The 25,251-nt window shown below is 41.3% G+C and overlaps 1 protein-coding gene across 7 annotated transcripts in view; it reads right to left on the bottom strand.

Annotated features, from left to right (window-relative positions):
- The window catches only part of LOC124883040 (thyrotropin-releasing hormone-degrading ectoenzyme-like), a 344,041-nt gene that overhangs the window by 165,218 nt on the left and 153,572 nt on the right, over positions 1–25,251 (bottom strand). For all 7 annotated transcript variants that reach the window (XM_047389881.1, XM_047389880.1, XM_047389882.1 and 4 more), the window contains one exon: positions 14,465–14,741. In XM_047389881.1, the coding sequence (XP_047245837.1) occupies positions 14,465–14,741 (277 nt within the window). The remainder of the gene's footprint in view (positions 1–14,464; positions 14,742–25,251) is intronic.

Below are 25,251 nucleotides of genomic sequence, written 5' to 3'. Positions count from 1 at the left end.
TTGCAGGGCTCCGTCTGTTGCCCTTGGATGATGGATGGGGTGATAGACGCTCTGTTGCCACAGTAATTTGATGGATGGTTTAACAACTCGTACCGACGCAGACGGCGCCTCGGCCTGTTCTGGTCCATGACTCTGATATCAAAGGGTCTCAGACGGCTGCCGCTCTGCCGAGGGAACAGTCGCTGCTGACCCGTAACCGTCGTGCCATATATATGTCCATTCATACCGCAAGTTCAGCACACGACACCGGCCTGATGGGACGGGTGGGGAGACTGACTGAGGATTTCAGGCTCAGATGATGACAGGAAGACAAATCGAGGAAAAACATCTGTGTTGACTTCAGAGGGAGCAGAGACAGAAAACAGTTTCTGGACCTCTGAACAGGAACAAAGTTCTGCCTGATTTTAGTCTGACAAACCTGACATGAACTTTAGGTTTTAAGTTCACTTCTTTAATATCTTTTAGTTCCTCAGTTGGCTACAGATGAAACAGAAGAACACTAAGATTAGTAATTTAGGTTTTAGTTTAGAATCTGCAGCATTATTGGAATTTACTGCTGCAAACTCAGACTCACATTTTACTTCAGATCATTACAAAATTTATGCTGCTGGCAGCTAAATATAAGAAATATTTGCTGTGGATTTGTAATGAGCCTCTGGGTCGATAGTTTGGGTTTGTTTCTACCACTTTTAAACATCTACAGACTGACAGTTTTGCTCAGGTTGGATGGTGATCATTTGTGAACATCAATTTTCAAGTCTTGCCACAGACGCTCAGTTGGATTTAGGTCTGTAGTTCGACTAGGCCAGTTGAACACGTGAATAAGGTTTGATTCAAACCATTCGCATCACATTGTAGACCTGGCTTCCCTGTCCCTGCTAAAAAAATAAAGCATCCACACAGCATGATGCGGCATCCACCATGCTTTACTGTAGAAATGCTGTGTTCAGAGTAATATGAAGTAATATGAAGTGTTAGTTTTCATATAATCAAACCTTAAAACTAATCACATTTTCATTCCTTAAGACAGTCGGGTCATCCATCAGTTGGCATTTCTCATCGTGGGTCTTTAACAGATCATTTTCCTGTGGACAGATTCTTCCACCTGAGCTGTGGATCTCTGACGCTCCTCCAGGGTTACCATGGGACCCTTGGCTGCTTCTCTTAATAATGTTCTCCTTGTCTGGCCTGTCAGTTTAGGCAGACCTCCATGTCTTGGTAGGTCTACAGTTGGTCCATCTCCTCTCCATGTTCAGATGATTGATGGAACAGAGCTCTGGAAGATATTCAAAGCTTAGAAAATTGTTGTAGACCCTAACCCTGCTTTAAACTTCTCCAGAACGTTCTCCCTGACCTGTCTGCTGTCCTTCTTGGTCTTCATGAGACTGGTTGTTCCCTAACAGTTTACCAAGTAGAGGTGACTTCAGAAAGAAAATATCTGCAGTGGATTTTATTTAGGGGTATCAGAGTAAAAGGGGCATTTTTGCAAACTCAGGATGTTATGGCGACTGTCTGCTGCAGGTAAATTACTGCCCTCTTCAGAAAATGTGAACCATCCCTTTAACACCTTATATTATGTTTTTGTATGAATGTAGTTCTGTAAACCAACAAGATGTTTCATGTTTCCAGCAATCATAAGGTTTATAGATATATGTCCTGTTTGCAGTGACGGCGGAAATATGACAGATTGATTTCAGCTTCAGATGCCTGTTTGCATTCTGACTCATCCCAAATTATTAATTAAATCTCCTTCCCCATCAGATCCTGCAGGCATCATGGAGGACAGTCATCTCTGTGCGGCTGTGATGAAATCAGGAGGGAAATCAACTAGATGTAGGACAAGTTTTCTATCTTTGTTTACCCATATGTGTGCTCCTTCAAGTGAAATATATTCATCATTGATGGAATGTTTTGTTTTCCAGGTAAAGCCGGGTCACCAACAGGTAACCAAACCATTTTTATTCTGACAAAGATTCATTGTTAATGTTCTGACATTTTGATTTAACTCTTAGTGATTGTAAAGCTGATTTGTGATGCCCCCATTAAATCAGAATGGTCAGAAACTTTCAAGCATTTGTCACAGAAACCCCATTGAGATTCCTTATCCCGACCCATTCCTGACAAAAAGCGGCATCTCAAGAGGATGGCGATTAGCGGCCTGGTGGTGCAGCAGCTTAACGAAAGCAACACCCTTCAGGAGAGGCTTTGGTTGTTTCCTGCTTTTCTCGCAGTTGTCTGGCACCAGGAAAGACTCCAATTGGCTCAGTTATGAAATTAAGAATAGATCCAACCTCTAATATGAGTTTTAAAGCAGAAGATTAATAATAATGTTAATAATAGTAATTTAAAAACACCTGGAGGTCCTATGTTCTGCTCCAGTTTAATGAATGTTATTTAGGGTGATAATTGTGGCCACTTTCAGACTTTTAATTCTTCGTCAGGAACCAACATGAACATGTTTAAATATTTTTCATCATCATAAAATCTCGTTGAGCTCTGATTAAAGGAACCTGAGTTCAACAGAAACGCAACGCCAAAGCAACATTTGTTTTTACGTTTAAATACTGATCTGACCTGCAGTTTATGGTCCTTTCAGTGCATTAATGTGACCTTTATTGCAATTACTGAATGTTAATGTGACATTTTCTGTCAAGGAATAAGTTTAACTGAAGGGAGTAAATCACCAGAGAAAACTAGGATATTTATTAAAACTGCAGATTAATGAATCCTCAGGGCTTCTCTTCTGTTTTAAGAACCTACATTATAAAGATCTTTACGTTGCTTTTACAAAGGACTATTTCCAGCGGTGGACAGCTACACATTTTCTGGTCAAACATTTAAAACAGAAGGAAGATGAGGTAAATTATTTTTTGCAGCACATAAACTTTGAGTCAGACAGATAAGATGCAGCCCCTTGCAAAAGTTGGACCAACACATGGTTTCCATTTTCTTTTAAAATAAAATTTGAAAACTATATTTAGCTATTTTTATTCTGATGCCTCTAAATAATATCTAGTGAACAAACAGCATCAGGATGTTGTGGAGAGGTTTAAAGCAGGGTAAAGAAGACATTCATCAGAAAAGCAGCCAAGAAGTTAATGGTAACTCTGGAGGAGCTGCAGAAATCCAAAGCTCAGGTGACAAAACAATTATTAGTAATGCACTCTACAAATCTGACCTGTATTGAAGAGCAGCATGAAGACAGTCATGTCTGCAGTTTGGAAGGAGTCATGTAGGCGACTGAGGTAAAAAGTGGAGTAAGGAGCTTAACCAGATGAGACCAGAGGTGGATATGTTGGGCTTCATGTAAACCAGTAAGACTGTAAAGCACCCTGAACAAACCTTGACCAGTGTGACACATGGTGGTGCCCACATCATGCTGTGTTGATGCTTTTCTTTAGTAGGGACAGAGAAGCTGGTCCTTCCAGTTCACAATTACGTTCTACTTTATGTTGGTCTGTTTCATAAAATCCCAATAAAATATACCAGTAAGATGACGAAATGTGTAGCCACTGGTTATCGGGCTCTGAATACAAATACGCGTAAACATATCCAACTTTCTTCCCTCCGTTGAGCCTTTATTGTGCCGATTTAATGGCTGTATTTTCATGCATCTCTGCCACAAGAACAATAATTCATGATTAATAATAATTCAAGTCTTTTCTTTCTGCTCTCAGTGGAGGAGGATGCTTTCCTCTGTCTCCCGCAACCTCCCATATCTGCCCTGCTTCAGCTCTGTGCCTCGTCTTTCTTTTTTGAGCCTCTTTTTGCATATCTTCCAAAATTCTGAGTTATGGATTTGGTCAGCTGGTCTCTCAATGCAATTGATAAAATTTTCTCGACGAGAAGACAAGGTGGAGGGGAACCCTCTTGTCCAGACGGGACATTTTTCTCCGGATACACAATGGACTCCTGGCAGAAGTGGAGGATTGTGTGTCTGTTGATATTGTCAGTCGACGATGTCGAAGATGTGTACACAATTGGATGTTTGATATCAGGATTTCTGCTTTTTGGAGTGGGCGGTTACCTGGCATATCGAGAAATTCTAAAAACCTCAGCAGCTGTTCTGGCCATTGTAAGGCTGCCTGGCATGTATGATGGGATCTTCAAGGCGATCAACACTCAGACTGAGATGTTACGTGAGCTGAATCGCAGACTGGATGTGATCCTTAGGATCGCAGGCAGGTTGCGGTTCCTGGACTCAGGGGTGAAATGGGATAAATCTTGGATAAAGTTATTCGCTCGGATCTGGCAGAAAGGACCTGGAATTTGGCTGTTTGTATTCGCCTTTGAGAAGCACCAGCGAGACTCTCAAGGCTGACGGAAAATTAAGAGTCAGTCTAACCCAAATAATTATTGTTTTTCTGAATCTGGCTCCCCTGCACGGCCTTGATGGCTGGCTATCTTCAACTTCTCCTGGAAGTTATGTAAACATGACACTCTGCTCCCTCTGCCCCCTCCCTTCCCTGAGGACATCTGTGGACCTGCTCAGAACTGTGTGGCCGGTTGATGAACCTTCCATCGTATCATCAAGGACAATGGCCTCTGTCTTGCTTTGCACACACTCACATGCTCAAGATAGACATATGCACCCCCTCACACCACCTTCACCGGATCCCCTGCATGATGTTATTTCGTATATATGTTGCTTCTTTGTGCTGAGTTTTTTTTTTGCAATCTCAAACTGTATCCTGCTAAGGATAAAGTGTGAAATATGATTTTTTTCCCTCTTCTTACCTAATGTGGCCTCTTTTCTCATCTACCTAAATGTGTGATTTAATTCCTTTTCATAGATTTTCAGATTTCTCAGAAGGATTACCAGCGGAAGCCAAATATTAGTCAGTCAGTCATTTTCTACCGCTTATTCCATAGTGGGTCGCGGGGGAGCTGGTGCCTATCTCCAGCAGTCTATGGGCGGGAGGCAGGGTTACACCCTGGACAGGTCGCCAGTCCATCGCAGGGCAACACACAAACAAACACACACACTCATTCATACACCTAAGGGCAATTTAGAGTGACCGATTAACCTAACAGGCATGTCTTTGGACATGCCTGTGGGAGGAAGCCGGAGTACCCGGTGAGAACCCACGCATGCACAGGGAGAACATGCAAACTCCATGCAGAAAGACCCCAGGCTGGGAATCAAACCCAGGACCTTCTTGCTGCAAGGCAACAGTGCTACCAACTGCGCCACCGTGCAGCCCGTGCAGCTCAGAAGGATTACCAGCGGAAGCCAAATATTAGTATTTGAAAATTTGGACTAAAGCTGTTTTTACACCAATGACCAGAGAATTTTAGATTTCCTAAAAGGATTGTACTACAACTATATCATACCAGTGACAGCCAAACATTATTAGTATTTAAAACGTTTGGACAAAAACTGTTTTATACCAGTGACCCATCTTATTTGAACGATGGGACCATAACTGCCTTATACCAGCAACCTTAAGGATTAATATTATCTTTCTTCTAGCACCGGATGAATTCCTACCACAGAGGATTTAATGAGCCAATTACCTCTATTAGAAAGATTGGAGTAGGACCAGCTCTTACCAGTAAACTCCCAAGGATTATTAAAGTTATTTGATTTGTTTTTCTGTGTTTGATTTCCAGTATCATTGTAATGTTTTTCCTCATGTACAGCACTTTGAGTGCCTTGTTGCTGAAAAGCGCTATATAAATAAACTTGACATTAAAGTTGTTTTTGGTGCAGCTCCAGGTTCATTAAGTTGGTTTCCAGATGGATGCACCGAACTTTTAACCTGGAGGATGTTCACTTGTAGCTCTGCAGATATTTTTTATTTCCCAACATCTCTCAGGAACCTCTCAGGGTGACGGATCGTCTGTTTGGGTCCTGTTAAAAGGGAAAATGTGCTGCCGACGGAAAGAGGCTCGGATCGAGGTTCCAGTTGCGATGAGCTGATAGATAAACATGCAGCCAGTTGGTGAGAGGATGGAGGAATAATGAGCTAAATGGTGGAACGATGGGGGAGTTTACTGAAGCAAGGCCAGCTCAGCAGGTCATCCTTCTGTGTTTGTTTGGATTCTTTAATCCTCCCTGAAGCAGAAGCTTCTCATTACAGGAACAGGGATTCTAATAGGCATTACAATAGGGGGGAAAACAGACAAGCTGCTGTTTATGAGGGAGGAGAGCCGAGGAGAACAACACAGAGCTGACAATGAAACCTGGAAGATTCCCAGACTAACTCGCTGCGTTGGAGATGGAAAGGATTCCTGTTGCTCCGTGATGAATTTTTATTCTCACCATAAAGATGGTATTACCAACCTACATCTGCTGTGAGCTCCGGCTCATCGTTTTCTGTCTTGTTTCTCTGTTTGCAGAATGTTTCTGTGAAAAAGGCAGCACAGGTCTGTAGAGGAGCTTCAGTTGGCAGCTGTACCTGCTGCTCACAGAAGATCAGGTTCAACCTTTAACATCATGGCCTCGGATATACTGACCTGAAGATCTGCAGCTTCTTCTTGCAACTATAACACCTGTCTAAGGCCTTAATACCTGTTGATTTTTCACATTTTGTCACATAGAAAATACAAGATTTTAGATTAAACTGACCTATTTGGTACAACAGCCATTTTTATGATCAACATGAAGATGCACCAGTCCCCACATCGAGCAAACCGAACTGATGGAGAGAAACCAAGCTAGATCCACCACCAAGATTTGCCACAATACTAACCACAGTTTAAACAAAAACCCAAAATGTTCACTTTAATGCTTCTGCTACCTTCCCCACTTCAAGAAACCCCTGCTAACCACACACACACATCATTAATCTCTTGCTAGGACAATATCTTTGAGATTGTTTTCCTCCTGGATCGTCATTGGTAGGCTGTAAAAGGCGCTTGCGAGAATCGCCTTTCCCTTCCTATTTTTCTTTAATGATTCACATTAAAGTTATGGATCTTTCAGTTTAAGTTGGAGATAAAAACTGAAATGTTCTTCTGTGTTTCAGGTGAATTTATCCTGAAACAGCCCACAGTGATTTTGCATGTCTGAGCTTTTGTCTGAGACCAAGATGATACACCCAGGCCTTGTTGGTGTGAAGCTATATCCAGGTGTGAACTGAAGTAACTTCCTCCAGAATCATGCATTTAAAATCAAAGAGACGTGACTCTGTAACTGTTAACATGTTGTCCTTGAATTGTTAGTTGAGTGATTTTTTCTGAGTACAGCTTGCCGACTGGAGCGTTTGTTTCAGCAGGACAGAGGGAAAGAGTGCTTCTGACAGATGAAGCCGTTTCATTCGTCAGGATGAGGACGGTCGGATGTTTTATTTGTCCTCCGTCATATAAAGCTGCTCCTTTCAGAGCTTCGCAGAAGGAGGAGGGATGGCAGGATTAACGTTCCTGTCAGAGGAAGCCGCTCCGCAAACTGACAGCAGCGTCTCGCGGCTGCCTCCAGGCAAAAACAGCGATCCTAATATGAGAGCGATGCTGTAACAGAGACACATCCACCCATCCAGCAGATGTTTGTAGACACAACAATCTGCATCTTCTGCTTTTTGGATAGTTTTTATCTCCTGTACCCTTTCTCTCTGTAAAGAGAACCATATCATGTTTTTTTTAAATGTAATTCAGCTCACTCCTAATCTCCCATCAGTCCCTTCCATGGTGCTCTGGTTCCTTCATCCTTCTGATAGAACCATGTCTTCATGGATTATCACAGCAAAACAGCAGGATGAGGCTAAGAAAATCCATTCTTTCAACACTCCGATGGAAAATCTGAGCTTTTTGATCATTGTGACTTCTGAACCATTCGATATGGTCACAGTGTGAAAAATGAGATCTGATGTGCTGTTCACTCTGAATCAAAAAGGTTTTCAGTTGCGTTGATTTTTTACTGTTGCAACCTGCCCTTTGATGGGTTTTTAAAACGGGTCCAGCAGAATTGGAAAACTGTTGGACCCATTAATATGACAAATGTTTATCTGTTTCCTACTGATCCTTTCAAAAAGATCTCAGCTACTGGGAGGACCTCCTGATATTAAAACAAATCTGGTCAGATCAAGGTTCTGTCAACAGAAATGATGAATGTTTGAGAGAAGTAGTTTGGAGATCTAACAGACCGGCACCCTACCTCAGGATTTAAAAGCTCATACTGTGAGTCCAGTGTGCCTGTAATTCATGGGGAAGAACCACTTGGGACAAAAATTTTATTTAAAATTTCTGGCAGCTTGCATAGGTGTAACCTCTGCTCCAGCTTTGACCAGCATTGTTCATCTGACGGGTCAATACTCCCATCTCTCCCAACAACTGTCGCCAGAACACTATATATATATATATTAGTGGGCAATGCATGTATTGTGTAAAACATAGCACCAGTGAAAGGAAGTATCAGAAAGTCTCACTTTTCAGCAAGTTATCACTATTTTAATAGTGAGGCTTTAGCTGCACTACAGTAATGTAGCTGTTAAAACATTGTAGTGACGCCATCTTTCAGACCATGAGAACATCTACAGTTTTTTCACAAGATATTGTTTTATATTTAAAAGTCACATAATGCTAATGTTGTGGATAGAAGGGTAGTTAAAGAAGTCATTTACAGAATATTCATTTAGCTCAGAGACAAAAAAAAAAAAATGCAGCTAATTATCACAGATAACTTGCAGGAGGAAGGTTCAGAGAGAGTGGTCACTAATTTAATTTATAAGGTCATCCATGAGTGTCCACAGATGTTTTGTACTGGCAGAGGAAAAAATGAAAGTAAAAATGACATTTTCTTAGTTAAAAAACTTTATGCTTACAAATAACACGCAGGGTCACCTCAGTGGTCTGACTGCTGACTCAATGCTGAAGCCATTCATCGTAGCCATGGAACATCCTGTGCTGTGTTCATTTCCCAGCGTTGGGCTGTTTTCTATTCTTTCGATTAAAGTTTCCACTGGTTATTAGGAAAAAGGGCTTTTAAAAAACTGAGAACATGTTTCTTGTGGATGTGGAGAAATCAGTCCACTTCCCCTGCGGAATAAAAAAAAGCATAAAAGAATCTTTGGAGGAAAGTAGGAGTGCTCACTCTATCATTTTCTGTTGTTGTCCATATTTGGCCATGCATGTTTGTATTTCTGATAAAATGGACCTGTTTACTGCAATCTGCTTTCTGTTTACAACAGCAGGCAGTCATGCTCCGCAGTTCCAGACATATCATCACCACCTTTTTGTTTTAGTAACCTGAATTTTTAAAAGTATTCAACTACTTTAAAAAACAACAGAAAGCCTGGTTGTGATTTATTTATGTTTCACACTTTCAAGGTTCTTTAGGTTTTTTGATATTTGCTCTTTAAAAGAAGTCGGTTTTTTGCTTGTTTCTTGTTCCATCCTGACTGGAATGTGTTTCACAATTCCCCCAAGTGTCTTTCAGGCCACAGTTGTTCGCTTTGGCCTCACAGTTATGGAGCGGTTACTGACTAAACTGAGGGATGTTTTTTACTCAAGTGGGAAACATCTAAAAAACAGCCTCGGGCTTAAAAGGAGTAAAAAGCGAAAATGGGAAGGGAAACTAACACACTGAGTGAGTCGGAGCTCTGAACAAACCCCCAGAGGATATGTTGGTGTCATCAGAAGCATGGTGGACCTGCAGCACAGCTGGATGTCACAGTAATAAATAGCTTGGACATTTGTGGCAAAGACTGGGTTACATGAACGGTGTGCTTACTGTTCAATAGGAAACATGATATTTTGCTCTGAACAGATGAATCCCAGTGAGAAAGGACACGGGGTTCAATGAGGAAGCATGTTTTCCCTTTAGGCCATGTGGCTCCGAGGACTGTAAAACCTCCAAGTGGTCTTTTAGTCCTGGGGATCATTCCAATCACCTCAGGTTTCTGTCAGCCTATGTTTATTTGCCAGAGTTTGGTATAAAAATAGAAAAAGGACAAAAATAAAGATGTGTCTGTTCGTGGTTCCACTCCAACATCCCAACACAAACTCCGTCTCAGAGCCTGCTGATGGTTATATATGACTCAGATATGATTTGTCATTAAAACCAAATTCCTCCTAAATTATAATTCTGTAACAAGGAGCCAAAGGCTGCACATGTGTTGGAGCGCCGACCTTGAGTTCCTGGCAGACGAGATGGATGCGCTGTAATTACACTGATAGAGAGATGATGGGAGGAAGGGAGGGGGAACAAGGTCGTGCATGTGTTGTGTCCTTGTGTAAGAAATCGGATGCGTGGATATGCACATTTGAGTTTGAAGCGTTACGGTTGGAAACAGATGAGAAAATCAGGTGAAACCAGCAGCGCCAGCCCAGATTTGACTTTCAAATCAGAATCACAACAGGGGTGCTGAAGTGAGAGAGAAAAACAACCTGATGGTGGGATTTGGTTTGACTGAGACCAAACTTTAGATCATGTGGTTCTGGGACCCAGAGTTGGTCTAAGTGTTTCAGTTCTGATTATTTACCTAAAATATTCCAATACTTCATTAAAAACTGAATCCATCCAGGATGGTTCTATTAAGAGTTGTCTGCAGAGAACTTTAAACTGGGTTCCTACAATATTTGAAAACTCCAGACTTTTACATCAGCTTTTTATTACATTGTAGACATTCGAATGCAAAACATTCGCCTAGTTGGGTTTATTATCTGTTTTTCTTGCAACAACTCATCAATCAACACAGGACTCAAACTTAAATGTTAAACTGAACCCTGCTCAAGAACCTTGGCTGCAAAAAAAGAAGGTCAGATGTTCCAGAAACAATATGTTACCAAAAGCTGGACTGTTCTCCCCTAGGTCAGGGGTCCGTCTCTGCATCATGTAGAGTACCTAGGTGTCTAATTCACCAATGACGGTAGGAAGGAGACATGAGGATGTTATTCAGGTCTGTCGTGGTGAAGAAGGAGCTGAGCCAAAAACAAAGCTCTCACTGTCGTGAGATGTGGATGATGACTGACGGAATGAAAACCAAGACACAAGGAGCAGAAATGGGCTGGAGGGTGGGTAGAGCTACGGCTATCCAGAGATGAGGAAAGGAGCTCAGAGTAAATATGCTGCTCCTCCGGATTGAAAGGAGTTATCTAAGGGGGTTTGGGTGTCTGATTGGGACGTTTTGCTGGCGAGCAGAATATCTGGGTTTCAATCTTGTGCCCAGGCACTCCTCTGCCACTCACACAGTGTGACGTCACCTCTTCTCCTAAATCGGATTTATTATATTTATCTTATATTATATCTTAAATATTCCTGTATCATAGTATTTGAACAGATATTGGATTTGGTAGGTCAAAGTTTACCAAAATGGAATAAACTCTTTGCATCTCTACTTAGAACCTCAGACTTCCTAATAATTATTGTGGCAGATCAACACAAAACAGTGCCTAATTGTGAATTGAAAGGAAAATAATACATGGTTTTCATTGCCCTCCAAAGAAACATCTGTGGCATAAATTTATATTTACCCCCTCTTCATCCCTGAAGTAAATCCAGCTATCCAATGAGCATCCATGAGTTCATGAGCTAGCAGACAGAGCTGGAGGTGTGACTTCTGATGAGCAGTCAGTGTTCAACAAGTTAGAAATATTTCCAGATTAGGGTGTCCAAGATCCCATCCCTCATAAGCAGAAGACAATGAACTGATGAATCTGTTGGGAATGGATGCCTCCAAAGAAAAGTGTTCTTCAATTGTTTCAAACAGTTTACTGCACCATCAAGAACTTCAAGCTGATGGGTTCAGAAAGCTTCTGGATGTCTCTGTCTGAGTAAGGTGCTACAGAACTGGATACCACCAGGGCAGAGCTTGCTCACCATCAGCAGCGCGCAAAGTAGCTCAGTAGTCACATCTGTCCAAAGAACAACCACAAACAAAATCAAGGATAGACTGAGATTCTGCAGGAAGCACAAAGATGGACAGCAAGAGACAACTAATTCATCTACTCAGTTTGTTCCTGTGGTTCTCAGCCAAAACAATACTGGAACATAAATGCTGTCTCTTTCTGATTTTGTTTTTACGTTGAGAATGAAGAAGAAATCTTAGAAACTCTTCTACATCTATCCTGGTCATTTCACTCAGGTGGAAAAAACCTTTTAAAATAACAATAAAACTAAAACTGGAGACTATGAAACGATTTTTCAAATGTCGCAGAAGGAGGAACATAGTCCATTGAAGCCCTGAGGATCAGCAAGGAAGGAAATTCATTGTTTCTTATCTGGAGATACTCCAGTGGTTATCATCAGTTCACATCTTAATTACCGTCTTCACCCAGAGATAACAAAAAGCTGCTGATTTAATTGTATCATCTGCAGACAATCCACTGATATCTCCAGGTTACAAATACACGATCTCTACAGAGCGAAGATGAAGTGCCACCAGCTCTGATAAACGTGTTTTTACGGTCTCATTTTATCCCAGTGGTTGCACTGGCAGGATCATCTGCTGAGGATCATGTGCAGTTCAGACCAAGGTTTTAATAGTTTGGCAATTTTTATTAGTTTTTATTTTTATTGAGTTTTGACTTCACGTTTTCAATTCTATTTTAGTTTTCACTAGTTTTTAGCATTTGTTTGCTAGTTTAGTTTTTATTTTTTGAAAATGCTTAGTTTCAGTTTAGTTTTTATTAGTTTCCGTTATAGTTTTAGTCTTTTTTCTGAAATCAAATGCGGGGACATTTCCAGCTCAGAGAAAATAAATAAATGTTATCAAAATATAATGAAAACATTGGTACACCTACAGTTTAATTTATTTAAAAATATTTATTTATAATTAATCTATAAAACTCAAGTGTAATAGCAGGAAAGTCTATCCACACTGTTAGCATTTCCTAAGAGTAATAAAACAAATAAATAGCAGTAGTAATGTCTGTCTTCTTTACTGTCCCCCTTTTTCTAACACTCATCTGCTCTTAGCTTTCCTCTTCTTTCTATTTTCCTCCTCTCTCCTCTTCTATCAGACAGTCACTATTCTAAAAGAGACATAACATAAACAATCCTCTCCAAAAACATCAGAGCATATAACATACTGAAAAAGTACAATTTAACACATAAAGTAGGATTTTTGTTTCAGATACCCTTTAGTTGTTGGATATTTTTAGATACTAGGAAACTAGGATAATAATATAAAAATATTAACTCTTCTTTAATGATTTAACAATTTTCTTCGGTTGATGAAATTCCAAAATTGCCATATTTAGCAAAAACAAAAAAAAATATTTTTACTAGGAGCTACAGGCTCATACAACGGAAGAAATGTACATTTAACCAGGTGATTCTCTCTCCCTTCTCATTCTTAGTTCATGCAGTTCTTGCCTCATTCACTTTCCCTGCTACTGACTCCTTTCAGTAACTTTCATATGCCCAAACCGAGTGTAAAACACCCCTCAGCCTGAGTTCACAAATCACTATAATAAATTAGCAAAACAACTCAAAAGTAACTCAGGAAATATAAACTAAAGGTCACCAATCAATTCTAAAACATCTTACTTCGGACGTTGTGCTCTTGTCTTCCTATTTGCTGTTCTGTTCGTTCATAAAAACTTGGTTTAGTAGCATTTGTGTCTTCACCTTTAGTTAAACGAAACACATCCAAGCCATTTGTTTCTTTTTTTTACCATTTTTTGTTTTATGTTGACAACACTAGTAACATTTCCTACCACGAAGCAAACCTTTATCACGGCCAGGATCAGCCCAGTCCAACGTTGAGCAGCACGACCAGCTACCGTAACAGCAGCATGCTCACTCACGCTTTCTACCCTCGGCTACCGTAGTAAGTCTACACATTTCTCATTCACAAAACGCTAAAATCGGGGACATTTCCGGGGACATTTCCGGGGACATTGGCTAAGACCAATTTAACACAATGTTTACTCTTTTTTTGTTTTAAAATAACAGTAGTACCCTGCTTTACAGCCACACCTTTCACTCACACTGTGTGACATCACCTCTGCTCCTAATACAAAATAATGAATGACCACTAACAGCAGGAAGGCAAAATAAATCCTGATTGGTGCATCTAGAGTTACAACCTCAAACAAAAAGAAACACCAATCAAATTAAATCATAGAAATTAGGTCAAACTAAAATCTGCAGAGATGCATATTGTTGAACCACACCAACGACAAATAAAAGCTTTAATGATGTCAAATCTGAACCATCACTCATTCGTCCTCACTTTGTTTCTCCTGCCAGCAACTGATATAAAGCTATTATTCCCCCAATCAGAGCTTAATTATATCAATTATTGTCTGATGATAATGACTGCAGCTCCTATCTTACGTTTTAACCCCAGAGATGAGGTCTGATGGATGTGAGATGTAGCGAGAGACGATGTTGGTAAAACAGGCTCGAGCCGAATTCACGCAGGTTTCATCAGAGAGCTTTCTTCCTCTCCGACTACAAACAAACAGTTTCCCCAGAGGAGAGCGCAGAAGATAAAAGGCTGAGACAAAATCAAAACCATGAGCTTGTGGCTGGATTTCTGAGGTGGCTCAGATTCTAGTGGAAAGCTTGGACACTCACCGTCACCCCACCGCTGGTCTGCGTCTCCCTGTAGGTGAAGTTGCAAACAGCCCACGCCAGGTAGTAGGTGGACATGCGGGGCGTCCGAGCGAAGTGGTTGGTCACCCAGCCATCCTCGTCCGCCGGTGAGCTGCTCTCCACGGGCATGTTCGACAGGGATGTGTACTGTGGGTCGTGGCGGAGGCTCAGGGAGAAGGTGGCCTTATAGATGGGCTCGTCGAAGCAGGGGAAGGCCTTCCGGGCGTGGATTGGGCTGAACTGAGTCACCGCCAGGTACCTGGACAGGAAAAAGTATAAAACAGTCCATTTTATTTAGTCAAAGATAAATCTCTTTGCCTTATATATCAAACATCTAAGAAGTCTTGGACTGATGATTAAACATTTCTGTTCCTTTTCGTCTTCTCATCAATAACAGTGATGGAAGTTCATTCTAACATCATTTCTAAATCTGTTTTAAATCTCCTGAATCCACTAATAGTGAATGAAGACGTTCCTGTGATACAAAGGTATACATGAAACATTGGCAAACTGGCAATTTTTACTGAATTTTACTGATGGGAATAATTTTATTAAGCTGTGGGGTTAATGGTCGAGTTTTTTTTCACAGGAATGTGTGAAATGTTCCCACTGGATCAAAGCCTCAAGTCTTCCCCAGGAGTAAAAGTGCCAATCAGCAACAGATGTTGAATCTTACTATTGCGGAAAGGACCTGTGTTGAAAAATGAAGCTCTGGATTTACAGATCCATCTAATGTCCAGTCCTCACCAATGGTCATGAAATAAGCATCATGACTGAAAGAATGACATCCTGGATCAACGTGGCTGAAATGAGCTTCCTCTGTAAGGATCAGCCTCTGGGAGGAGACACCCTGGCAGAACAAGAAGTGGATGGATGGGCGATGGACAGACCTCTTTGTCCTTTTACAGCATATAAGGCTAGCCGCTGAGATCACAGGATCTGTGTGCTTTCAGATCATTCAACTGAGATTGCAGAACCAAAGGGGCGTGGCTTACAACTCAAACTATTCAGCTTGGGAGTAACACTCCCAAGAGTTCTGTGTTGTGATCCTCAAGCAGGCTTTTTAAACCCATTCAGAACTTCAAGTGCAGGCTAAGCTACAAGATAAGATGAATGGACGGATGAATGGAACGAGGGATGAGTAGATAGATGGATGGATGATTTGATTCAGCTAGATGGGTGTATTGAATGAATGGCAAAATGGAAGGATTTACTTAAGTGGTCACCCAGCTGTGCTCCAACAGGAGCAGGTGCTCCAACAGGAGCAGGAAAAAAAAAAAAAAAGTCCACCAGTTCGGTTCTTCAGGCTCCAGCTTTCAGTTGTTCTGGAAGTTCTTGATGGTAAAGTCGGGAGAGAGACCTGGCTGGACCGCTCAGTAAATACGGACAGAATTATCACCAGCATGTGATGCGTGCTTTTAGTGCTTTTTAGTCTCGTTTTTTTAACTTTTCAAGCTAATATCTGGAGCAAACGGGGACATAATCTGAGCAGCACTGTCTAACCGACCAAAGTTCTTTTTAAAATATTGCTCATAATGAAACAAGCTGTTCATACAGACGCTAATAGCTTTCTTAGTTCAATTTAAGCAGGACCTGAAGTACCAGGACAGACACTTTCCTGTGGTTGGACCGATGACCACAATCTGCTGGTAAGAACCAGCCAGGGAAAGCTGCAGCAGAGATGAACCCAAAGAGCTCTAGCTGGCAACACATTCTGCTTTTATTGCTCAACTCCACGCAACATTTCTTTAATAAAAGTTTGATATTTGTTGTAAATTGGAGGACTTGGAGAACGGTCCGTTTGCCGTATTTTACCTTTTTTCTCAATTTTAAGTGTTTTTCTCTGCTGCTTCTACTTTTCTTTTCAGCTTTCTTTCAATCTTTTTCTCTGACCTCTCTCTCCTTTAGAGGTCTGTGCCAATATGTCCGACACCAGCTGGATCCAGGCGGCAATCATCTCCACAAAGAAAAATGTTAGCATTTTCTGCCAGACACGGGAGGACAAAAAAAGACCTTCTCCTCCACAGCCGTTTCTAATCTGGCTGAATAAACTCCTTCACCTGTGTTCAGCATCTCTCCATTTATATCAACCAAAGTTTAGTCTCCGGGTGGGTGCGAATGTTTCCATTTACTGTGGATGGACAGATGGATGGACAGACGGAACAAATTTTAGTCCAGACTGTTTTCTTCTCCAGACTGTGTAGGAACCTGAGGAGAACCACAATAATGTTCTGGACTATATTAAACAACTACAGGAACATCGGACTGCTTGAAGGGAAATACACATGAAAAGTGGTTAAAAACCTCTGCACAGCAGCAATAACATTGGCAGGAGTTGTTCAGAAAGCCAACCGCCTGAACATAAACATCCTGCAGTCTTTTTCTGGCTACATCATAAGCCTAATTTTCCAGAAATTTATCCCACACACTAAATGATGTCCATAAGTGCGGTTGGTTAGGCTGAATTGATCCTGCCTTAAATTAGCCATGAAATGAACCTTAATTCAATTCCTCACATTCTCATCTGGCCTGAAATAATCTGCTCTCCAGCTCCAGACTCAGGATAAATCCTCCTGGAAGATGTGACCCTGCCAGGAAGCGGGATACTGTTGGACCTTCAGGAACGTATCAAAGGAGAAACTGAAGGTGGAGTCGGAGTTCAGAGGGTTAAAGGATAATCCTCACGTTGTCTCCCTGCAGCTGGAGACGTTTTTGCTACTTCAAGCTTACAGTTTGACAAACAGCTTCCACGGAGAGATAATCCACAATAAACGGGACAAGAACTTCCCTTTTTCCTGCGGTTTGCTAAGCCGAGCCGAAAGTCGGCAGAGTTCTTCCGTTCGTCCGTCAGTCACCTGGCAGGGAGAAAGTTAAGACTCCGGGGAATAATCCTCCTCTAAAGTTTGTTCTTTTCTGCTCCGAAGGTTTCGAAGGAGAGATGAAAGGAAGGAGGAGGAGGAGGAGAGGACAAACATGTGGAACAAGGATTGAGGAAAGAGAAGAGAATACATTTTCCTACTTTGTATTACAGTTTAATCCTTGAATTTCAAACTGACTTACAGCTTTTGATGCCATTCTTTTCTGCAGAGAAGGTTGTTAGAACCCTGGATCTCATCAGCTCCAGTTTCTTCTGTTTTACAGCCGTTTCCCCAAATAGATTCGGATTAAATGGATTTCCTGAGCCACCCTTTTCCATGAACTTGCAGGCAGATTTTATCATCACCGGTAATTAACACATATGTACCCTGCTGTGCAAGAATATACCTCCCTCTACATTTTGTTACAATCAGTCATATTTTATGTGGATTTCTTTTCAATAGACCGACACAAAGTGGTGCATAATTATGAAGAAGGGGAATGCTTGTTGGCTTTTAAAACCTTGTATGAATAAAAATGAAAAGGTGAAAACTGTGGCTTGCATTTGTAATAACCCCCCCTGCAGTTTCAGTTTCAGCTGTAGGTCTCTCAGCTTAGGAACATCTACAGATTGACTTTTTTTTTTTTTTTTTTTTGTAAAAATCTCAAGGTCAGACCAATTAGAGATAAACATCAAATTTTAATTCCTGCCACAGATTCTCATTCGGATTTAGGCCTGGACTTTGATTAGGCCATCCTAACACCTGAATATGCTTTGATCTAAACCCTTCCACTGTAGCTCTGGCTTCCCTGACCCTGCTGAAGAAAAGCCTCCCCACAGCATTATGTGGCCACCGCCATGCCTCAGAGCGATGTGCTGTGTTAGTTTTGGCATGTACAGGTCCTTCTCAAAATATTAGCATATTGTGATAAAGTTAATTATTTTCCATAATGTCATGATGAAAATTTAACATTCATATATTTTAGATTCATTGCACACTAACTGATATATTTCAGGTCTTTTATTGTCTTAATACGGATGATTTTGGCATACAGGTCATGAAAACCCAAAATTCCTATCTCACAAAATTAGCATATTTCATCCGACCAATAAAAGAAAAGTGTTTTTAATACAAAAAACGTCAACCTTCAAATAATCATGTACAGTTATGCACTCAATACTTGGTCGGGAATCCTTTTTTAGAAATTACTGCTTCAATGCGGCGTGGCATGGAGGCAATCAACCTTTGGAACTGCTGAGGTCTTATGGAGGCCCAGGATGCTTCGATAGCAGCCTTTAGCTCATCCAGTGTGTTGGGTCTTGAGTCTCTCAACGTTCTCTTCACAATATCCCACAGATTCTCTATGGGGTTCAGGTCAGGAGAGTTGGCAGGCCAATTGAGCACAGTGATACCATGCTCAGTAAACCATTTACCAGTGGTTTTGGCACTGTGAGCAGGTGCCAGGTCGTGCTGAAAAATGGCATTTTGGCATTTCCTTCTCCCCAGTCTTCCTCCAGACTCTGGCACCTTGATTTCCGAATGACATGCAGAATTTGCTTTCATCCGAAAAAAGTACTTTGGACCACTGAGCAACAGTCCAGTGCTGCTTCTCTGTAGCCAAGGTCTGGCGCTTCTGCCGCTGTTTCTGGTTCAAAAGTGGCTTGACCTGGGGAATGCGGCACCTGTAGCCCATTTCCTGCACACGCCTGTGCACGGTGGCTCTGGATGTTTCTACTCCAGACTCAGTCCACTGCTTCCGCAGGTCCCCCAAGGTCTGGAATCGGCCCTTCTCCACAATCTTCCTCAGGGTCCGGTCACCTCTTCTCGTTGTGCAGTGTTTTCTGCCACACTTTTTCCTTCCCACAGACTTCCCACTGAGGTGCCTTGATACAGCACTCTGGGAACAGCCTATTCGTTCAGAAATGTCTTTCTGTGTCTTACCCTCTTGCTTGAGGGTGTCAATAGTGGCCTTCTGGACAGCAGTCAGGTCGGCAGTCTTACCCATGATTGGGGTTTTGAGTGATGAACCAGGCTGGGAGTTTTAAAGGCCTCAGGAATCTTTTGCAGGTGTTTAGAGTTAACTCGTTGATTCAGATGATTAGGTTCATAGCTCGTTTAGAGACTCTTTTAATGATATGCTAATTTTGTGAGATAGGAATTTTGGGTTTTCGTGAGCTGTATGCCACAATCATCCGTATTAAGACAATAAAAGACCTGAAATATTTCAGTTAGTGTGCAATGAATCTAAAATATATGAATGTTAAATTTTCATCATTACATTATGGAAAATAATTAACTTTATCACAATATGCTAATATTTTGAGAAGGACCTGTAGGTCTCATTGGACCAGAGCATGCGTCTCCAACATAGAAATGACTTATGGCTGTCACCATCTGAGCAGCAAATCTCTAACAAACCTCTGAGGATTTCACTTAACAAGCTGGGTTCAGTAACACAAAGGTCAATGACTGATGGTTGAACTTGTATTTATTTAGGGAATCCGACTGAAAGGTGACATTAACAAAAGCATGCCGCACCTTTCAGGTTTTATTTGTAAAACATTCAGAAAACCATTTCTTATTTTTCTTTTACTTCACAATTAGACACCCCAATGCTTCGGTCTGTCCCATAATGAGTCAAAATGTGGAAAGGTTCACAAGGGGTGAATACTTTTACGACACACTGTAATCTTTCCTTTTGTGCTTTTATCGACCATTTTCTGAGGGAGAAGGAAGGTATAAATCGACCACTTTCTGCATTAGACAGAGAAGAAACTGAAAGAGGTAATTAAACAGGGAAGTCCATTTTCTAGAGATGAATCCATCCAATCTGACAGCTTGAACTGCTTTTTAAATATGAATGAGGAAAAAAGGCACTGGTTGCTGGTCTCCATTTTCTTCTGGACCAACACAAAGTTAGGGCAGAGAAAGTTTCAGCCGTGGAAACAGAAAGAAGTGGTGCTGAACAAGGACTGGCACCAGTTTGAGTGGAAAAACTTCCTGATGTTCACCTTTTATAACAATGAAAAACTCTTCAAATGGTTGAGTTTATAGAAGATTCAGATGTTAACTTCCTTTTTCTTTTTCCACACTAATCCAAACTAAACAATAAACAAAGATGGATGAATCATAGGAAAGATGAGGAGGGAACGAGTAAAGCCAGAAAAAGGTGAGATAAAGGCAGAAAAAGAGAACAAACAAAAGTAAATCCTGAATAGAGGCGATAAAGTTAAAAAAAGGAAGGATAAATGATGAGAAACAAGTGAAGAGAAGTCAACATGAAGAAGAGTGGAGAGATTAAGCTCAGAGGAGAGAAGATGTAATGCACAGAGGATAAGGAAGAAGGAGAGGAGAGGAAGAGGGAAGCACTGAGATGGGAAAGGAAAAAGAAGGAAAGGAAGGAAGAAGAACAGCAGAAGAAAGGATGTAACCAGCTGAGGGAGAAGGAAGGTATAAATGGAGGCAGAATGAAAAAAGAAAATTGAAATGAGCAGTAGAAAGGTGCAAATGGAGGGAGGAAGAGTGCACAGGAGGAGAAGGAAGAAGAGATGGAATAAAACAGAGAGAGGCAGGCAGAGGGAGAGAATAATGGAGAGAGCCTGAGAGGGATGAGATAAAGAGAAGATCTATTAGAGACGAGGAGGATGAGCCTGTTATACACACACACACCTCTTCATCCAACCCCAGCATCAACACACGCACACACACACACAGCCGATCTGACGTCCTGCTGCCACGGTAACGCCTGTTGTAACAGTAATCCTGATTGGCAGCCACACACACACACACACACACGGGTGCATGTATTCATGAAGCGATACTCTGCTTAAACTGAACGTGAGACGAGAAGTGGAAATGACATCAGTTCCTGCCGTCATCACCACCAAAGAAGAGATCGAACAAACGCACCTCGTTCAGAATCAGAGATGTGCAGAAACTGCAGAGTCAGCTGTGTTTTATTTCTATATTCATCACACACACACACACACACACACACACACAGTGGACACGCCGATCGCTTTAAGCTACGTCTCAAATTGCAATTCTGAGCTGTCACATTGAAATGACCGCAGCGTGTTGAGTGCTGCACTCTTCCAGCTGCAGACGGAGCTGCTGATTCATCTCATTCAGAGCAAAATATGGGACTGAAGCACGAGTTTAGCCAGCTTTCACTTTTAGTCATAGAACAAGGACACATTGCTTGTCATTCCTGTTTTCAATATTTTCTGATCTGGAACCATCAAAGAGATCAGAGCTCTGAACTGGAAACCAGGTTCAACAAATCATGATATCTTCAGCGAATCTGGATAAACTCAGAGAGTAAGGATCAAGGTTAGAGGAAAGAGGGTCACCTCAGGTTTGACTTTTTATAAGAGATGCACCAATCAGAGATTGACCAATATCTGATCGCCTGCGGGTTTTCTCCCATGAGGGTCAGACGTTTGCCACAGAACCTGACATTTAGCTCTCTAAGTCTCTTGAACAGTCTGGTTGGAAGACTTTAACAACATTCCTAGGACCTGTAAACTAATTAGCTGAATGGGATTTTTAAGACCTTTCTTTAGGCTTCAAAGTGTGAGTTCTTCCAGTAATATTCTTAAAACAAAATCTAAACGCAGTCAAAAAGATGAAGCTGGTAAGGGACCAATTAAAATGTGATGCATATCTGGATCACTTCTTCTGAAATTGTCGGAGTACTGGTGGAGGGCAAACTGGCAGATTCATCCGAGTGGTTCCGAGACAGCAGATTTTCATCCATGGCACTGTAATTAAGGCTGCACCAGGAGACAACGGAATAATCTTCCAAATTACTGTTCCCATTTATTCCAATGGAAATTGCCCTTGAGGTGCAAAAACTAATTAATGCATCAGAGTTTCTTTCTACAATGGAAATTAGGATCTCATATGAACCTTCCTCTGCATTCTGAGAAGTCTTAAAGCCTCTGCAGCAAATATCTCTGCATCGTAACCACTGTATGTTTGCTTTTAGCTTCAGAAGGGGTCTCCTCCCAGGGTAACTTGTCTGGAAAACCTCCTAAGGGATGCATCTTATTGGGATAAGCCACATAAGTTGACTCCTTCGGATACAGAGGAGCAGCAACATACACCTGGCACGTACATGTATCCTGAATGATCCGAAGGAAATTTGTCTTGGGTACAGACACTGGCTGCTCCATTCACACTTATTTCCACTTTCTCCCACTACATTTAACTCATTGTTTTACAATTCAGTACTTGGACAAATAAGTACAATAAAAGCCTGGTAATACAGTTTAAAATCCTGTAGACCATAACTTGTAGTTCTGTAATCACAGTTTGGTGTTTTTGATGCTATTTAAGGCTTTGATGGGGAGTGCGATAAATGTGGGACAAATGCAGGAACTGTCAGGCTCCGACCTGAAGGAAGAAGCTGATAATCTGAAGGATGTGAGTGGAGTCTGGGATATTTTCTGGGCCTGTCTGATTATTGTTTCCATAAAGATGGTCTGAAGTCAGGGATGCTGTTCGATTTCAATCAACTTCATAGCTCTTTGTGTGAGCCAGGTGAGCCGGACAGAAAGGTTACCAAACCAGGCTGAGATGCTGCATCTAATGATACTCTGGATGGGCTTTTGCTTTAGTTATACAGGAACTGAAAATCCCATTAAAGCAAACCAGATACCCTACCAATAAAACACTTTTAGGGACACAGCTGTAAACCGTCTGGATGAAGTCAGTTAACAGTTCCTGAGAGGACAAGGAACAAAGGTGTGAGGACAGGTGAAAGATCATGTCAGATTTATTTTCTTTAGTCTACCTCAAGTAAAAACCTGAAACCGAAGCTACAGGTTGGGCCTTGAACCCAACATTTTAAAAAGCCACAAGCACAGAAAGCTCTGATCAGTGGCTCATTCTTCTGAAGCTCACCTGGCTTTGGTTGACAGGTAGTTTGAATTACAAGATAATTAAACTGTATATGCTGATGTTCACCCAGCAGGAATGTAACCTTGGCTCCGCATCACCACGCTCTTCACTGGAAGATGCACTCTAAAGCTGCAGTTATAGCAGCCATTTTCTCCTCCAGGGAAATATTTACCTTAAGTGTACTTCAGTTCAATTTTTGCTACTTGACTTCTCTTGGAGCACATAAAAGGCCTAGAAGGTGGGTGTGAAGGTGAACAATTGAAACTGCTGATTTTATGAAGAGTTTGGTCTTTAAAAACACAGAAAAAAACTCAAAATCTCATTCAGAGCCTTCATGTCTAAATAGATAACAGTTTCTAATCTGTTATTTTAGGAGTCTGGATGTGGGGCATAATGATGTTTTGCAGGATGTAGAGGCTGTGCAATCTCCATCTGAAGTGAAGTTTTGGATGACAACACTCTTTGAACTGACCAAACAAAAGCTAGAGGAGCTCAGTGAGGATCTAAGAAGGAGACCTGTAGATTTACAGATGTTGGGGGAGTCTCTAAGCATCTGTAAATTCCAATATCATCAGTTCAAACAATTGTACCGGAGTAGCTTTATCAAGGTCTGGAGGAAGACTGAGACTGCCCACATTAGATGAACAACAGTTGGGGTGTTCAGGAACAACCCAGGAACCAAGGCCGAAGCCCCTTCATGAACTGGAACCTGCTGGAACACCAGTGGGTCTGTCCACAGTAAAGCCGGTTTGACAGTATAATTCCAGCAGGACAATGGATCCTACCAACGAATCTAAATAAATTCTACCAAATTCTGCCAAAAATAACCAGCAACAGATACTCCAGATGCTTATTGATGGTTACGAGTGTGTGATGTAGATGCTACTTGATGAGGGACATTTAACTAAATCTAAGTGTGGATTGTGTGGAAAACTCCCCGATCTGCATGTATGCCAAATTACAACCAGAAATCGACTGTCCAGTTTGTTTCTTTCTTTCCAGTGAGTATACATCACTGAAGATCCAATCCATTTGGTGCTATAGGCTGTTTATGTGTAATTTATGTCCCCATTTTAACCCAAGGGGACATAGTTTTTCTTAAGATGTCGGAGTTTCGTGCAGTACAGTCTGATGTTTCAATGCATCAGTGCAATGTTTACAGCAAGACACTGATGCTCCCACAAACGCTGCAGCCTTTATGAAAATAAAATGAATCCTGATAAGATGAAAAACACATTTTCATCAAAAATTATCTTCACATTTCTTTTGTTTTTTGCTTTTCTGTCACATTAAATGTTTGAGATCATCAAATAAGTATTAATACAAAGATAATCTGAGGAAATACACAAAGCAGTTTACAAATCATTTTATTTTAAGAGGATTCGTTTGACCCCTTAATGTGAAAGTTGAGGTTTTAAGATGATAAAATGCATTTATGATTAAATAAATGTGAAATGTTGATAATTCAGCAAAGATGGTGATTCAACTTACTGTGCAGCACCATGTACAATGTCAGAAAAGGGCTTCTTGGACAGGATATTATATTCTAAATGTCATGCAGTCATGCTCTACACAGCAGTAATGCAGTTGGCCAGTCAGATTGGACTCCCACTGCTCTACAGAGGTCATGCACATGATGTCATCTCCTGCATGACATGTCCCACTGAGTGGCAAGCAGAGCACTGAAAACAGACAGAAACTGGAAAGAGCTGCTGTGCATCTGGCTTTACAAACAGAATCAGGGATAAATCTTTGCATTGCTGCAATGAGTTAACTGAAAATGCAATAAAAGCAAGTCCACTGGTTTAATTTCAGGGTAAGACCTACTTTTATTTGACAATCATTTTATGAGTTATGGTTTTAATTTGGCTATTTATCAACTCTCATCGATAACCCTTACTTTCTCTGCTGCTGAAACCCTAATCAATGCCTTTGTCACATCCAGAATCGACTACTGCACAAGTACTCTTCATGGTATACCATCCAAAACTCCGCTGCTCGCCCCCT

This window comes from Girardinichthys multiradiatus, chromosome 17 (assembly GCF_021462225.1).
Source record: "Girardinichthys multiradiatus isolate DD_20200921_A chromosome 17, DD_fGirMul_XY1, whole genome shotgun sequence".
In the NCBI taxonomy this organism is placed as follows: Eukaryota; Metazoa; Chordata; class Actinopteri; order Cyprinodontiformes; family Goodeidae; genus Girardinichthys; species Girardinichthys multiradiatus.
The sequence above is the reverse complement of the archived record's forward strand: the minus strand, read 5'-3'. Positions and strand labels throughout refer to the sequence as shown.